This window comes from Cornus florida, unplaced genomic scaffold (assembly GCF_030987335.1).
Source record: "Cornus florida cultivar Cherokee Brave unplaced genomic scaffold, ASM3098733v1 CherokeeBrave_3.0.0_Hap2_Chr06, whole genome shotgun sequence".
Lineage (NCBI taxonomy): Eukaryota > Viridiplantae > Streptophyta > Magnoliopsida > Cornales > Cornaceae > Cornus > Cornus florida.
In genome coordinates, this window is record NW_026775576.1 from 47,776,267 (window position 1) to 47,795,020 (window position 18,754).

The 18,754-nt window shown below is 33.2% G+C and overlaps 1 protein-coding gene across 1 annotated transcript; it reads right to left on the minus strand.

Moving 5' to 3' along the window:
• Positions 1-740: 740 nt before the first annotated feature.
• On the minus strand, positions 741-2,759 carry LOC132311446 (phospholipase A1-Igamma3, chloroplastic). The gene has a single exon (XM_059809351.1). It carries the CDS (start codon positions 2,460-2,462, stop codon positions 951-953), a length of 1,512 nt encoding a protein of 503 aa, XP_059665334.1. The 5' UTR covers positions 2,463-2,759; the 3' UTR covers positions 741-950.
• Positions 2,760-18,754: the final 15,995 nt, after the last annotated feature.

An 18,754-nucleotide genomic window follows, 5' to 3' on the forward strand; every position in this document is an offset into this window, starting at 1 on the left:
CGTCATTATATATTTAAAAGAAGTCAAAACCCGAGTTCACAATCAACTAGAGAAACATTATTTAGACCACTAGAAGAGTTTTATAAGGTTAAACTAATCGTTTTCAGAATCCTATGAAATAAAATGCATTTCCAGAAATAAAATGCTTTGGAATTAACTTTTGTGTCAATTTGGGCTGTGTACATATGTCGGATGCTTTGTTGGTTAATTTCTTCAACACTAATGTCTTTAATGATCGTGATCAACCACAATTGTGATGTTAATTATGGCGATGTTGAATATGATAATGTGATTCACTAAAGAAAAATAAATTTAAGATAAAGAGAATATTTGGTTGATCATCATCATCCTCCAATTGATCTAATCATATCTTAGTACATTATATATAGACACACACATTTCACATACATATACAACTTTGTGAAAGAGTGAAATATCAAGCTTAATCAATGCTCAACCCTCTTGAAATAGATATGACCCTTAGCTTAAATTGACAGAATAATAATTTTTGAGTAGTGCTAATTAGATCGAAAAGTTGCAATAAATGGTTTAGCCTTATTTCTTTCCTAGAAGACCAACTAATTGCAAACCAAATTATCAAAGTTTTGACTTATTAATTGTACAATTGTCATAAGATTAAGAAAAAGGCAACAATTATTGGTCCTTTAATTGGAGGTTGATAAGTTACAATTAGTCATGGGTTGGACATGGACCATTATTAACGTATGTGGAACAAAGAATTTCAAGTGTTTCAAATTAAATTATAATATATTTTAAGAAACCTGATACTGTTGGACCAAAAAAAAATTGTACATAATTGATTAAGCTTCCTATTTACATTATTATATCAAACTATGTAGAACCAAAACACTGACTCATTTTTAGCAAAAGACAAAAAACAAAAAGAAAGTAGATAAGCATACGCAGGTTGTTAGAAGTAACCATCAAACTTAAATTGCTTCTAATGTAGACTTGGCCAATTTAAGCACCTGTTCAACATGGTGGGCCGTGTCCGGCGGATGTGCCTCCACCCTCGGCCTCTCCGGCAAAACCCACCGGCCATCGCTGCTCCTAACCATCCCCTTGTTCTCGTCTTGCCGCCAGTACGGCGGCACGCCATACTCGTCCTTCAAGAAGTCACAGCTCTTGTTGACGAGCGCAATGTCGCGCTTGGTCGCCAAGCTAAAACGTCCTCCCTTTTCGGTGTGCCCGTCCACGAGGTGTAAAAGGGCCTCAAGATTATGCGCACAACCAATATCTTTAGTTGGCTTTAGAAATGGCGAGTGAGTGTGGTCCATCGCAAGTTCCACACCAACATGAGCATAACTCCATGGAAATGAAAACGTGTCTTCCATGTACTTTTGGTATTGGAACTTCTCATTAGCAATAATTCCAGGCACTGCGGGCACCTTATCGTGCACATTAATCACCCTTAACACCTTGATTCCCAGCTCGTCGCAGCGTTCCTTAAACCTAAGATTTCCGACCCTGGGACCCGAAAATGAATACACGGTGATTGGGATTTTATTAGTACCCACGGACTCACCGTTATGTATGGTGTTCAATTTCATCTCAGCAATGTCATAAGCACTTAGTAGAGCCAAAGCTGCCCCGAGACTGTGACCTGTGACTGTGATGCTTAGCTCTTCACCTTTGTAATTCTCTATAATTCGCTTGATCTCCGCTAGAACTTGTTCGCGAGCCGAAAATGAGCAATACTTGCATGCATCTTCTTTCTTGGTGTACAAGTCATAGAACCCTGATTCGATTTTGATGGACGGATCGTCGCGGAAGTGAGCCGGGCATAGTATGTCTTTGAGATCATGGATCCACTCCAGGTAGGTCACCGTGCCCCGCCACGCCACGATGATGTCGCGGCGGCCCAGCCGGCGGATCTCGTCCTCGTCGGTGGCGACGGCCACGTAGCCCATCCAGTTTGCATGCTGGCTCCAGACGCTGCTCATGCTGGACTTCTGAAAGAAGTTGGGGAGGTTGATGTTTGATGTGGCGTACAGGTACCGGCTCATGCTGTAGCCTCGGTCCGCCATGTCCAGCTTCTCGAAGAAATGGGCTCCGGGGTACTTGCATGTGCCGCAGTACTTGGAGCGAGGATCAAAGTCGAATGAATCGTAGGCGGCTTGCGCGAATTCGCCGTACCGGATGATTTCCCGGCGAAGGTGAGGGTTCATGGGGTCTAATAGGCCTTCCCACTCATTGCAGCCTTGAATTTCCTTCCAAACATCATGAAGAGGCCTCACGTCTTGGGTATGTTCTAGGGTTTGTTCCAAATTTGGAGCTAAACTAATTGGGAGAGATAAGCATTTCGTGATTGTTAATGGTTTTGTACAGAAGGGCTTGTTTGGGAAAAGGAGATTTTTGGTTTTGTTGAGGTTCCATCTGGGGAATTTTTTTTGAGAAGTTGATATTGGGGTGACTTTGGTATTGTTCAGTAGGGAAGCCATGAAGAGCTAGGTTTGTGGGTTTTGTTTAATTTCTTGTAATTTTGAAGGATTTTTGCTTGGCTAGAGAGATAGAGGAAGTTGGGATCTAGAGAGAGAGAGGGGGGGGGCAGATGATATGCAATTATTGAGAAAGGAAAGGTTACACTGAGGCCCTGTTGGAGAGAGAGAGGATTGATGACAACTGTTGTATCTGCCACTGTTGGTGTAGCCAGAAAATGAGTGAAGCTGTTTGTATTAATATTTGATTGGTTTGTTGATTCTGCAAAAAACATGGTAGGTGACGTAGAGAGAGAAATAAATGGTAGAGGAACGATAGAAAATGACTATTCTATGAAGAATTGAATTGGAGGTGTTTATGACTTTAGCAGGGTTGTTGAATTGGGAATTACTCGCACTACGTAAAAACACTGACCTCGTTTTGCTTAATTAATTCAACTATGTACACGGATGTTATTAGGATGGCAATTTCTACCTCTCTGGGAAAAATTATTAAATGGTCATAGGTCATTAATACTCGATAGATTAATTAACTAAATATAAATTTTTGAATTAAGAAAATGACTTTACAAAAATATATTAATAAATTTCAAAATTTTATGATTGATTATTTTTATTGAATTAGTCCATCAATTGTCAAATAAACTAGAACCATTTAATAATTTCTCCTCCCCTCGTGATAACAATTGTCATTCACCCCACATCAGATTTTGATGAAAAAGTGATTGGACATAAATGAGTGAGTATACAGTACTATCCAATAATTTAAACCTTAGTTCGGTATCACGTCAAGTGTCCGGCCCGATTATAATAAGAGTGTTGCAAGTTTGGGTGGGGGGAGAATATAAATGTGATAAGAATTATTTGTCTCACATCAGATTTGGATGGAAAAATGATTGAGTATAAATGGATGGGTATATAGCACTACCCAATAATTTGAATTTTTTAGTAAATGAGTAAGCGTCTATCCGTCCGTTACATTCACACAGTGAATTACAAGACGAGTACAGTTTGCTCTTTATATTTTATTTTTAAAATAAATATATGTTAATAAATGTATGTACATTATTGTGTGTGTGTGTGTATATATATCATTATTTACTATATATAATTATTTGCATTGTATAAAATTTATCAATTTATTTATATAGATAAAAAAATAAAAAATAAAAAAAAGTAGTAAACAATACTGGATGGGCACGATATACTCATCTCTTAACAGGGTATGGATTTGACCATAATTAAATGAGACAACGAATTTAGTTAATCCCACTCCATACCTGCTTCATTCCCATCTCTGTATGTTATAAGACCTCAGAGTTCCATAGGTTGATGTCATGTTTAATATTGATTAAGAATCGAATTATATCTTTAGAAATTCTTTAAAATTTATTTTGTCCATGTGTTATAATACTAAATACCTAATATACCTCTTTGCATAAAATAATTAAGTGGGCAAAAATGCCCTTTGGTAAGAACGTAGTAAAATTCCCTCCCACCCACAACAAAGGGAAATAGTAATAATAATAATGAAATGGTATATATTATTTTTTTTATGAATATAAAAGAAGTTGTTCAAGTTTGAGTATTAAATTTGGAGTGACCCACAAGATATATTTAATTCCCCTTTCTCTAAAAATTCGTCTTTTTTTTTTCTTTGTTTTTTATTTTTTTCACAATTGCAAACTTTGCATCATTAATTTGAAAACCTAATGTAGAAGAACATACCTCTATAAAGTCTCTCTACTTTATAGATACATTTATAGTCTGGTTTGCAGCCAAACAGAGACTTTATAGATGCATTAATACCGCCCTACGACGGATGTCCCATAAATGTAGTACGACTATATTATAGGTGAGTATCAAACAATTTAAGTTTTTAAGTTATAAAACAAACGTCCCACTTGTTACAATTGTCATTGGACAGCGGCCTTGCGGTATAACCCTTCCTCCCTCAAGGGAAGAGGTTGGTAGTTCAGTCCTGTTTTTGGGTAGGGTTGGCTACGGGCAGAGTTGTGACGGATTTGACAAAACCCTATTCCATTTTATTAGAAAATTTGTCATATTAATTATATCCCTACTCTAAAATGGGCTTGTAATTGATATATTATCCTCGTCTCTATTTCGGCAGACAAAATACTAATTCCGTACAACGTATTTAGTTTAATTGCAGGTGTTATGCCAATTTTTTATTTTATTTTTTTTCTTTTGTGAGAAAAAAAAAATTAACCTAATGTGTTCAAATTAGACTGATAAATAAATTAGCCTAGTTTTTAATTTATTAAATAGTGAATATTAATATATAAGTGACTTCGAGTTTTTAATTGTTTTTTCATACCTGCCCTAAATTCATTTAGGGGCACCAAATCCATTCAGTTAGGGCAGGACAGTGAGGGACATTCAGTTAGCTTAGCTTTACAAAAAAAAAATTTTAAAAATCCAAAAATAATATAATTTAAGCATCACATCTTTCTTTTATCTTATCCACTAGAAAAAGTAATTATACATATATAGATCATATATATATATATATATATATATATATATATATATATAATAATAATAATTTGGTAAATGCAGTCTTACCATAAAAGAAAGATGTGATGCTTAGAACATGTATATATATATATAATAAGTGGGTAAATGCAGTCTTATCGTAAAACATTTTGGGAGGAGGACAATGCTTGGTCTTCATCATTCAACTTTTTTTTTTTTTTTTTTCATTCAACTTTCCGTAAACTATATTTTGTGTTTAAAATTCTTTAAATTATTTTATTTTGTTGCAACATGTTTCAAAAATTATACTATTTTTTATTAAATGATCATAATATTCCTTCTTATTGAACTACATTTAAGATATTTTATTTATCTAAATAAATTTTAAAAATTCATACTAATTTGATGAGATATTTTTAATTAAAATTTTTTTTCAAAAGTATTTTATTAAGTTTTCATCAAAATATTGTATGAAAAAAAATGATATTTTTTTACTATAAAAATATTTAAATTGGTTATAATACGTTTTATTATAAATAATAAAATTTTAAGAATAAGTTGATTAATTTAGAAAATGATAGTTACAAATCTATTTATCTATTTTTTTTTCATTTTTATGATAAATTGATACTAAAAATAAAATTAAGGTAAATAATATAATTAATATTTACATAAGAGAAAAGATAATAAAAATAATTTAATAAGAAATGAAATAAGAAAGGGTAAAATAGTCTTTTATGGTAAATTTGTCCTTAATTACAACAAATTAATAGTTTAACGAGTTATTTCCAAAAGAATAATAGTTTAACGGTATTTTTTTGCACTTGACCCTCCAACTTTTTTATTTTTTAAACATTTTTCCTAATTACTTTGAACCCACATCAGCCGATGAATCCTCTCAAAGGGATGACTCAAGCATTCTCCTTCTAAAAATATATTTACAAATTTTTCTTTTCTTCCTTCATAAATTATGGAGACCTTTCCTAATTTTATTGTTATTATTAATTGTCAAAAAAATAAAGTCATTTGACAAAGGTCATTTTTGGTAATTCACATGATTGTTAATTATTACCCTGCCTGATTTGCACTTTTAAACTGGTTCAAAGAGAAGGCTCAAATCCCCTGCTGTGAGTTACCCTACAGTCCCCTGCTGTGAGCTGATGAAAGGCCTTAGTTTGGCCACGTGTGCTTCAGTTTGTAATATGTCTGTGGGCTCTACTAAAATGGTGCAAAATGCATTATTCCGTTAAATCTGTTTTCCGTTAAACATCAATTTCTGAAAAAGCCCAAAAGAGCCGGCTCTACAAATTAATTGAGCCGTCTCCAAAAAATTGGGTTGAGCCGTCTCCACATTTCTTCTTGAGCCGGCTGTCCATTATTTTTTTTTTCTTTCATTTTTATTTTTTTTTTTGCTTGGCAAGGAGCCGGCTCTAAAAATTCTGAGAGTCGGCTCCATATTTATTATGAGCCGGCTGCCAACTCAAAGAGCCGGCTCAACAACTTAGAGCCGGCTCCATTGAACTTCAAGAGCCAGCTCCATTAAATCCCAAGATCTGTTAAATTTAGGTGTGTAATTAGTTTGGAAAAGGTGTGAAATTAGTTTGTTAGAACTGTGTGAATAGCTTATTTTGATGGTGAAGGTGATCAGTGTCCCTACTTATTAAACTTCACAATGTATTTTTTCTCATAAATATGACATAATAACATGTGAAATGTGTAAATGCCGCATACATGAGAAGACCAAATATTTGAATGACACATTAGTATCTAATGAAGCCAACTCAGTTAAAAAAAAAAACAATTATGGAAGATTTTACATTCACTAGAATGGTTATTGAAGATTATAGAAAAAAATCCTACAATTAACTAAGATTTCAAATACGCTAGAATACTTAACTAATGTCAATTTCAAGTAAAAAAAATCATAATTTACACTAACGGATGACAAATGAAAGAATTAAAAAATGTTAAATTTAGGTGTGAAATTAGTTTTGCAGAGGTGTGAAATTAGTTTTACAGAACTGTGTGAATAGCTTATTTTGATGGTGAAGGTGATCAATATCCCTACTTATTAAACTTCACAATGTAATTTTTCTCATAAATGTGACATAATAACCTGTGAAATGTGTAATTGCCGCATACATGAGAAGACAAAATATTTGGATAACACATTGGTATCTAATGAAGCCAACTCAGTTAAAAAGAAAACAATTATGGAAGATTTTACATTCACTATAATGGTTATTGAAGATTATAGAAGAAAATCCTATAATTATCCAAGATTTCAAATACACTAGAATGCTTAACCAATGCCAATTTCAAGTAAAAAGAATCATAATTTACACTAACGGATGACAAATGAAAGAATTAAAAAATGTTAAATTTAGGTGTGAAATTAGTTTTGCAGAGTTGTGAAATTAGTTTTACAGAACTGTGTGAATAGCTTATTTTGATGGTGAAGGTGATCAGTGTCCCTACTTATTAAACTTCACAATATATTTTTTCTCATAAATGTGACATAATAACCTGTGAAATGTGTAATTGCCGCATACATGAGAAGACAAAATATTTGGATAACACATTGGTATCTAATGAAGCTAACTCAGTTAAAAAAAAAAAACAATTATGGAAGATTTTACATTCACTACAATGGTTATTGAAGATTATAGAAGAAAATCCTACAATTAACCAAGATTTCAAATACGCTAGAATGCTTAATTAATGTCAATTTCAAGAAAAAAAAATTCATAATTTACACTAACAGATGACAAATGAAAGAATTAAAAAATGTTAAATTTAGGTGTGAAATTAGTTTTGCAGAGCTGTGTAAATAGTTTATTTTGATGGTGAAGGTGATCAGTGTCCCTACTTGTTAAACTTCACAATGTATTTTTTCTCATAAATGTGACATAATAACCTGTGAAATGTGTAATTGCCGCATACATGAGAAGACAAAATATTTGGATAACACAATGGTACCTAATGAAGCCAACTCAGTTAAAAAAAAAAACAATTATGCAAGATTTTACATTCACTAGAATGGTTATTGAAGATTATAGAAGAAAATCCTACAATCATCGAAAATTTTAAATACGTTAGAATGCTTAACCAATGTCAATTTCAAGTTAAAAAAAATTATAATTTACACTAACAAATGACAAATGAAAGAATTAAAAAATATTAAATTTAGGTGTGAAATTAGTTTTGCAGAGGTGTGAAATTAGTTTTACAGAACTGTGTGAATAGCTTATTTTGATGGTGAAGGTGATCAGTGTCCTTACTTATTAAACTTCACAATATTTTTTTCCTCATAAATATCACATAATAACCTGTGAAATGCGTAATTGCCGCATACATGAGAAGACAAAATATTTGGATAACACATTGGTACCTAATGAAGCCAACTCAGTTAAAAAAAAAATAATTATGGAAGATTTTACATTCACTAGAATGGTTATTGAAGATTATAGAAGAAAATCCTACAATTATCCAATATTTCAAATACACTATAATGCTTAACCAATGTCAATTTCAAGTGAATAAATATTATAATTTACATTAACGGATGACAAATGAAAGAATTAAAAAATGTTAAATTTAGGTGTGAAATTATTTTTGTATAGGTGTGAAATTACTTTTGTAGAACTGTGTGAATAGCTTATTTTGATGGTGAAGGTGATCAGTGTCCCTACTTATTAAACTTCACAATGTATTTTTTCTCAGAAATGTGACATAATAACCTGTGAAATGTGTAATTGCCGCATACATGAGAAGACAAAATATTTGGATAACACATTGGTACGTAATGAAGCCAACTCAGTTAAAAAAAAATATAATTACGGAAAATTTTACATTCACTAGAATGGTTATTGAAAATTATTGAAGAAAATCTTACAATTACGCTATATTTCAAATACGCTAGAATGCTTAACCAATGTCAATTTCAAGTAAAAAAAAAAATCATAATTTACACTAATGGATGACAAATGAAAGAATTAAAAAATGTTAAATTTAGGTGTGATATTAGTTTTGCAGAGTTGTGAAATTAGTTTAGTAGAACTGTGTAAATAGCTTATTTTGATGGTGAAGGTAATCAGTGTCCCTACTTATTAAATTTCACAATGTATTTTTTCTCATAAATGTCACATAATAACCTGTGAAATGTGTAATTGCCGCATACATGAGAAGAAAAAATATTTGGATAACAAATTGGTACCTAATGAAGCCAACTCAGTTAAAAAAACAATTATGTAAGATTTTACATTCACTAGAATGGTTATTGAAGATTATAGAAAAAAATCCTACAATTATCCAACATTTCAAATTTGCTAGAATGCTTAACCAATGTCAATTTCAAGTAGAAAAATATCATAATTTACACTAACAGATGACAAATGAAAGAATTAAAAAATGTTAAATTTAGGTGTCAAATTAGTTTTACAGAGGTGTGAAATTAGTTTTACAGAACTGTGTCAATAGCTTATTTTGATGGTGAAGATGATCAGAGTTCCTGTGATCAGAATTTTTAGAGCCGGCTCCTTGCCAAGCAAAAAAAAAATAAAAATAAAAGAAAAAAAAAATAATGGACAGCCGGCTCAAGAAGAAATGTGGAGACGGTTCAACCCAATTTTTTGGAGACGGCTCAATTAATTTGTAGAGCCGGCTCTTTTGAGCTTTTTCAGAGATGCCGAGAGATGGATGTTTAACGGAAGGCAGATTTAACGGAATAATGCGTTTTGCACCATTTTAGTGGAGCCCATAGACATATTACAAACTGAAGTACACGTGGCCAAACTAAGGCCTTTCATCAGCTCACAACAGAGAACTGCAGAATAACTCACAGCAGAGGATTTGAGCCCTCAAAGGGATTATCTGCAAGATTGCAAGAATTTTTTTTTTGTCTTTCCTTGTCCCGTGACTCTTGTCACATCTAATGCCAAAATGTTGCACCCTAATTTTTTAAAGTTTGTTATAAGCCAGCTTTAGTGTCATGCGACCAACTTTCAATGCACACGCACGCGCTCAATAGGATGTTCTAAGTCTCCACATTGAGAAATTATTAATTGTATAGTTTTAAATTATTTGATATTTGATGTATTAATTTAATAAAATTAATATTAATTTTTTTTATAATATATTATTTTTAATCGAAGAGTGTGAACTGAACTAACACCCTAATGTAAATGGTATAAAAATGACACGAATTCAAGAAACTTTATCATTTTATTAAAAAATGTATAATTACAGCGTTGAGTTTGTTTTGATTAATATTTCTTCTGTTTCATAATATTTGACCAACAATATTAATGTAGAAAGACAATAAATCAATTCAAATAAAAGGACTTGTATGACACGTTTTTCCAGCAGTATGGGCATGGTTTCAATTATTAAAAGTTGCGCTGCTTCACAAGTTGGAAATATAGCAAGTGCTCGTCATTGTCATCGTCTTTTTCTAATTTTAATTTTTTTTTTTTTTTTTTAACTCTCTAAAATGAATACTCTGCCCACACAACTTTCAACGGGAGTCAATAGAGACATGTATGGTAGGAGAATCACTACTTCTGTTGGGTGCTACCGTGGGGATACCCAGGGGACCGTACTTGAGTGATGAGTTTACTAAGCTCCATGGAAGATGTAATCAAGTCACTGACAGACACGGATTTGTGAAAGTGTTTATATTTATAAATTTATGTATTTATATTTTTAAAATTTTGAAATTGTCCCTACTAAAATTATAAAAAAAAATCTTTTATATAAATTTATCCCCACTAACACAAATTTCTAAATTCGTTCCTACTGACGTCATAAGGTAGCATGCCTTAGCTAGGGTGGTGACTTTTGATGAGGATGTTTGGCCACATCATTTTTATTTATTTATTTTTTAATATTTCATGGCTTAAAAAACACCAAACCTAACAGAGTGGAAGGCAGTAATTGAAAGGTTGGGTGTATGATTATGAAGTTGGGCACCATCACCTTCAAACCACACCATCCGAAAAGCACGTTCCCAATTAAAACCTTGGAACATGGGCATCCATTTAACTTGGTTTTGGACCACCAACCGTCCATAGTACACATCACCATTCCCCTCCACGTGGGCATTGCAATGTTTGATCTTTCGTTGGTCCCACCTGACTATAACTGTTCACATAAGTATCTTTCGGACCTGGGCAAAGATACAAAATGGGCATGTCTTTCGATTAAGCCAGTGAGAGTAATTGGTCAGTTATATTGTCAATGAGCGAGTTTGGGCTTAGAGCTGGCCCACGTTAGCAGCAGGCCCATGTTGCAGCCCAAGAAGCATTGCGTGTCCTCCACGGCATGATCGCCTTTGACAAGTCATCCATATTGTGACACCACACAATATAACGCAGTGCTCAAGGATAGGGTGGGACGGTTGGATTTGTGATTCAAAATTCCTATACAAAAAATTAGTTTCTTTTTTTCTATTTTAGAGTTAAGATTGATATGCTAACCTCTTATACGTAACATGAAATTAGATTTGAGGAATACTTATCCAACAAAAAATTGAATTTTGAAAACTCTATAAATAAAGATAGATATGAGGAGTTTAGAGAAAGAGAATACAGAAAAGATCTAATGGGTTTTAAAGATGAATGTTGTGAGGATAGGGGAGAGTATATATATGTAATTCCCGAGTGTATACATGTAGCCTCATAAAAGATGATGTGTGAGTGAATCGAATTTTGACATGTGGTTGTATATTCTTTCTTAATTCATAATAGTGAAATCTCTCTCTTCCATGGACGTAACCTTAGAGTTCGGTGAACCATATAAAATATTGTATTATGCATGGATGTATATAATTGTTATCTCTATATATTCTTGTGTTTATGTAGTGTAATGATGCTTTCGTTGTGTGTGATGAAGGAAGAATTTAACTGTCGACCGTTGAGTGAGTTGGAAGGAGTTGATTATTCCCCAACAAGGACCACCAAAACCCGAGATGGGAAAGACGAAAAGTTTTGTCGTTGAGTGAGTTGGAAGGAGTTGATTATTCCCCAACAAGGACCGCCAAAACCCGAGATGGGAAAGACTAAAAGTTTTGTCAATATACTATTACCTCTGTCCCATAAAAGATGTCTTGTTTGGAGAACCGTGATTTACAATTGTAATTCTTTAATATTTTTTATGTTGATAACAATAATGTATTATTTTATCATTTTGTCTATGAATTGTTTGATGTTAAAGATGTCATGTCATGTATTAGAAGACAATTTATTTTCGTATGTTTGTCTCCAGTTGACTTGAGGAGGGGGAGGACGTAAGTAAATTTATGAAACATGAAGAGAGTTTATGCTGGATATTGACGAATGTTAAAAAGGATAAGTGGAATTTACAAAAGAAAAATAAACATGAATGTTAGTGAGACCTCGGTAGCCCCCTGGACCATTAGATTTTTAAATGTTACGTAATTTTAGCCATTCACAAATTGTCTCGCACTGAAATTTTTTTATTTATAAAATTACTTATACATTTTGTAAAATTTTTAAAATTATCTTTACTTTTTTTTTTTTGTAAAAATTTTAAATATACCCCATTCAATTTCTAATGATAACCCAAAGTCGCCTCCTCTCCAACAAACCTCTAAATATGTTCCAATCCCATTCTCTCGAACCCTCACTTACTCCTAAGTCTTTAATCATTGCATGATTGAAAAAACAGTAACATATAACTAAGGCCATTTGTACCGGCCTTTTTGAATCTTAACTCTCTAAAAATGTCACTGGTGCGACCGAGCGTGTGCACAAAATAATGCACAACACTTTAGGTTTAGAAATAATGTCAAGTGGGCACCATATTTTAAAATTTATAAAACCACTAAACACTTATACTATGGAGTATGAAGTGAGCAGGGATCGTCCCAAGAGATCTAAACAATTATAGGTTTTCCAGAATTGAATTATACTTTAGTGCTTCTGTGATTGCCAAAAGGGTTTTGTTTGTGATTAAAACTAATTTTAAACTAAATGATTGCAATAAAGAAATAGAGTTTAAGAGATTGGAAAGAGACTTAGGGTGTAGGATTCACCACTAAGCACATTCCCTAACTCACTCACTTTCAACTAATTGGGGAAATAATACTATGTAATCTATATGTGGCTAACAAGAGCAATGAAAAGTGTAAACCATCAATTTCAAGCATGAATCAACTACCTAATGACAATTAAACTAAGTGTAGTGCAATTCACCCATTCAAAGCATGATTTATCAATCCAAGTTACAAATTTAACACACATTAATCTAGAAGATAATGCAATTGTGACAAAAAATATGGAATTCAAACATAAGTATGGATGGTCTACTTACCTAATAATTGAATTGCAATTAAATTAATTAAACTTAAATTAAACTAATTAAACATGAATTTAAAACTAATTAAACAACAAATTAACCTAAACATGTAGTACCATCCATCAAATGTAAGCATTTTTCATCAATTTGAAACACAATTACAACTAAGCAATACCATGCATAGCCATCACAAGAATCAATTAACAAAGAATTCGTGTGTAAAATTTGTTTATCAATCAACCGCACATAAGACAATATGAGATTAATACAGATAATCAATTGGAAGAATTTAATTCATAATATTCAAGACTATACACTAATTACATAAATTAATCCCCAAAAAGTATGAAAAGAGAGAGAGAATAGGTTACATGCTTAGGGTTTATCCAACCCTAAGTAGAAGAATCAGCCACTCATGGTTGATGGAGTCGAAGATAAGACAATCCCCATCATCTGCTTTATCTTCTCTGAACTTTTCTTCCAAACCCTAGCCTGTTCTTCTTTTTCCCTTTCTTCGCGTGTTTTTCCAGAGAGAAAATACAATACTACGATACAGAAAAAAAAAATAAAAAATAAAACTCTTTGTTTTTTTTTCTCTAATAATCTTTACCTAAATAAAAACTAAAACCAACCCTAATCTAATGGCTCACTAGGCCTTAAGTAACAATCTCATTAAAGCCCAACAGTTCCCAAAATGAGCCCAAAAATTAAATAAAAACTGTAATGTTGCTAAGTCCTGGGGGATCGATCCCCCACCCTGGGGATCGATCCCCCCAGAGTTGACAAATTCCTTTAAGCCTTATTCAGCTCCATTTTTGCCCCGGGCTATTTGGTTTGCTTCTCCATCTTTGGGAACATCATCAAAGGCCCGAAATTGACCGCTTTGTGCCATTGTCTGAAAATCTTTGCTTAACTCCAAAATGGCTTAATTGGACTGTTCTTAACTCATTTTAACTTTATTGCCCTGAAATACACATAAACATAAATTAGGACTAAAATATAAAATTAAGATAGATGCAAAGACTGAAATACCTTAGCTTAGGTGCTGAAATGTGCAACATTTAAGCACTTATCACGCCCCCAAACTTAGATATTGCTAGTCCCTAGCAATAAACTACAGCATGGAAATGAAACAAACATATATAAGATTATGAACTAATAAAGCAAATAAAGATAACACCACTTTCGTAGGGATCACGGTTGCATTTAGCATATGCAACAAGCCTTTTAAACCCCTAGGTTACCCCTAGTGGACGAGTGAAGTCTCGTGAGGGTTTACAGAAATGGTACCCACAAATATCCACAGCTCTTTCTTACTTGAGAAGTAACGACACATATTAAACAAGTGTTGAAAGTAGACTACCTCAAGTATGCAAATTTCTGCCATTTCTAAGCTATTCTCAATATTTCAACATCATGTAAGCAAAAACGGTCCTCCACGCATCAATCAATTAATCATGCAAATTGAATCAATTATATCATCCTTTTAAGTGAACCGGCATCAAAATGTGTTGCTATCCTAGCAAATCAAAGTAATGGCATAGCCTTACCCTCAAACTAGCATGCAGATATAGTACCAAACATCAAGACATTGAATGAACCTTGTTATTTAATCAAACATTCTTTTTTTTTTTTTTTCTTTTTTTTTTTTTTTATTTCATTTTTTATTTTTATGTATGACCATGTGCAATGTCCAAGTTCCTTAAGCTCTCTAATCACCCCATGTAACAAGCGTTGAGCCAACGACTCCCAAACCAGATGGTCTTAGGGCGTTAAGTGTAAAGACACTCCTAAGGGCGTAATGACTCGGAATGGCTAGGCTACGAACTCAAACTAATCATACATCTTACATTCTTCCCTTGTCTTCCTTTTTAATCAGTTGACATGTTGAAAGAATGCAGTTTTTTTTTTTTTTTTTTTTTAATTTATTTCTTTTCTTTCCTTTGCAAGGTCATTTTATCAAGAATGAAAGCTTTCAAAGCATACTAGCTCAATTGGAACAAACCAAAACAATAATCAACTAAGCATGTACCCCACAAATTGAATGCTAGTGTGCGCAAGTGCAAATGTAGAATTCTAGAATCAACTCTCAAAGCATTTTCAACCAACAAGATGATGTGTACCACAAAAGCAAACATGATGTCAAAAATTAAAATTTACCCCTAAATGGCATCCTAGAGCATACAAGAAGTATTAGACTCTAACAACTTATTTTTTAAAGGCACTATGCTTCAAAAGTTCGAAATCATTGCCAAACACATCTCAAATCTCATCATGCATTTAAAGCTTAACTTAAAATAGAGTGAAGCATGATGACCTTACCCCCAAACTTAAACTGTACATTGTCCTCAATGTGCAATGGGAACAATGTAAAATGATGAAAAGAGTATACCGTGATGGCAACGATTATGAAGTCCAGCAGTGATCCAGTAGGAAAGATGTCTCCCCCAAACTTGGATGCAAAAACCTAGTTGTATAACCATACTAGCAAATTCACATCAAATAGCATATGGGATAAGCAATACCCACAGTCCAAAACAATATATAACATGCTGCAAAGAGATATGAGATGAAACCCTAGATAAAAGATGAAACATGTATCACCAAGCATAAGGGCATATTAGTAACATATTTTTGATGTTTGAAATTTTTCTTCTTTTTTTTTTTCTTTTTTTTTTTTTTTTTTTTTTAAAAAAAAAACAAAGAAAAAGATTATGTGTACACAACCTACAAAAGAAATAAAAAATAAAATGGGCTAAGATTAACGTCTCTAGCAAGACGGATTGGGACTTTTGATTTTTTTTTTTTTTTTTTATGTTTTTTTTTTTATTAAAAAAAAAATAATAATAAATAAATAAAAACCTTATTACAAAATCTACTGAATTGATTCTTGTTTTTAATTTTTTTTCAATCAACAATTTTATTTTTATTTTTATTTTTATTTATTTATTTATTTATTATTATTATTTTTTTTAATCATATATTCAACACTTTTTTTTTTTAAATAAATAAAATCAATGCAATTTATTTTTTTATTTTATTTTATTTTTAATCAACAATTCAACTTTTTTTCTTTTTTTTTTTTTTTTTTTAATGCAACTTTTTTTTTTTTTTTTTTTTGTTTTTTTTTTTTTTATGTGTGTATATATATATATATATATATATATATATTTTTTTTTTTTTTTCTTTTCTTTTCTTTCCTTTTTCTTCTTCCTTTTTTATTTTTTTTTTTATTTTTAACATCACAAGCTTGCCGGAGAAGACAACCGGCAAAACTGGGTAAACACAGTCCAAGAATCGCCGGCGAGACCCAGCAGCGACGGAGAACTGCGAAGCTGTAATCGACGACGAACCCAGCCGCGACGCCGTTTGATGAACCAACCGCCGGAATCGCTGGGGAAAACGACGAGTTACAAGCTCGCCGGAGAGGGCCAATCCGGAATCGGACTGATTCAAGCACGGCCGGAAGAAAACGGACAGCCGCGACGCCGACGAATTAAACAAGAACCAAGAAATGGCGCTGGAAGATGAACAGATGCGACGCCGGAAAGAAAACAGATGCAACGCCGCTGCTGTTTGTTTTTTTTTTTCTTTTTCAGAAAGACGACCCAGACGCTCGCCGGAAAGACCAGCCGCGATCACTGGAGAATAAAGGACGAGTCTCAAACCGGCGGCCGAAGGAAAACCCAGTCGAAATCGCAGGAGAAAAGCGACCCAGAAGCGCGACAGAGAACCCAGCCGAAATCGTCGGAGAAAAACAGCGACCTTGATGCGATCGCTGGAGAACGGCGACCCAAACTCAACGCCGGAATATGACCCAGGCGCGGCACTTGTAGAACAACGAAAGAGGCAACGCAGAACAGCGTCCTATCCGAGATCGCTGGAGAACGACCTAACCGCGACGCCGGAGGACGAACCGGCCGTGATCGCTGTTAGAAGACGCAGCCGCGATCTGAATCGCCGGAAGGAACAGCCGCGTCGGAAAATAAAAGGCGAAGCCAGCGGCGAACTCAAACCGTCGGCGGAGAAGAACTCAGAACCATGGCGCCGTTTTTAATAGCCGCGACACCGTGGAAGAGGAGAAGAGATCACGAGGGTTGGACAATGAAATTGGGTTTAGAGATTTTTGGGGGAAGAAGCAGAATTTCAAGCAACAGAGAGGAATGTATTCGTGGTTTCAAGGGCCAAGGTGCGATCGATCTGCTTTGATGGGGGATCGACAATTTTAGGCAAAAAATGTCCCCTTCACTGTTTAATAAGAAGGGAGAAACATAAGTAAAATGGGATCGATCCCTTTGGACGGGGATCAATCCACTTGGCCTATTTTTTTGTTGCTCTCTGCCAAGAAAATGGGATCGATCTCCTACCCATTTTGGGGATCGATCTTTCTTTTTTCCTTTTTTTTCAATTTTTCAATTTTTTTTTTAAAATAATAATAATAATAATAATAAAAATAAACAAAAAAAAATAAATAAAACAAAACAAAACTAAAAAGAATATATACACTAAAATGAAAAATAGATAAAAAATAAAATAAAAATAATAATAAATAAAATTGAAATAAAATCACTTATCAACCTATACTAATTAATACTTTTTAATTTTTTTTTTTTTTTTTTTTTTTTATGTTTTTGAATAAATCAAAATTAACATGAAATATATACAAAAATAATAAAAATAATAATAATAAAATAGAAATAAAATCAAACACCAACCTACATTACTCATTTACAATTTTTTTTTTTAATTTAAAAATGCATAAATGTACAAAAGGAAAAATAGAAATAAAATAATAATAAAATGAAAATTAAAATGCAACGAAGGAGAAACTCGATACAACTAGTGTTTAACGTCGCTAGAAAGACGTGAGATGTTCTCAATCTTCAAAATAAATGGGATCTACCAAGAGGGCAGATTCCACATTTCTTTGAAAATTTTGTCCATCAATGTATGGTTTAAGCCTTTGACCATTAACTTTGAAGGTCCCTTCATCTTTTAGATTTTTAAGTTCAACAGCCCCATGAGGTGAGACGGAGATAATTTGATAAGGGCCTTCCCATTTGGTTCGAAGCTTTCCAGGGAAAAATTTGAGCCTAGAGTTGAATAACCAAGCCTTTTGACCGGCTTCAAAGGACTTTTTCACAATATGTTTATCATGAAATGCTTTTGTCATTGCCTTATAAATTTTTGAACTATCATAGGCATCATTTCTCAATTCCTCTAGCTCATTGAGTTGGAGTAAACGGTCCTTTCCAGCCTTATCAAGATCAAAGTTGAGCCTTTTTATTGCCCAAAGTGCTTTGTGTTCTACCTCAACCGGAAGATGACAAGGCTTCCCATAAACAAGTCTATATGGAGACATGCCTATTGGAGTCTTGTAAGCTGTCCGGTAAGCCCACAAAGCATCGTTCAATTTTCTTGACCAATCTTTTCGGGTCGGATTGACAGTTTTCTCAAGAATATGCTTGATTTCCCTATTTGAC

Bases quoted from the DNA above. Each gene is read 5' to 3' on its own strand.
- LOC132311446 (XM_059809351.1), bottom strand. From the start codon at position 2,462: ATGGCTTCCCTACTGAACAATACCAAAGTCACCCCAATATCAACTTCT.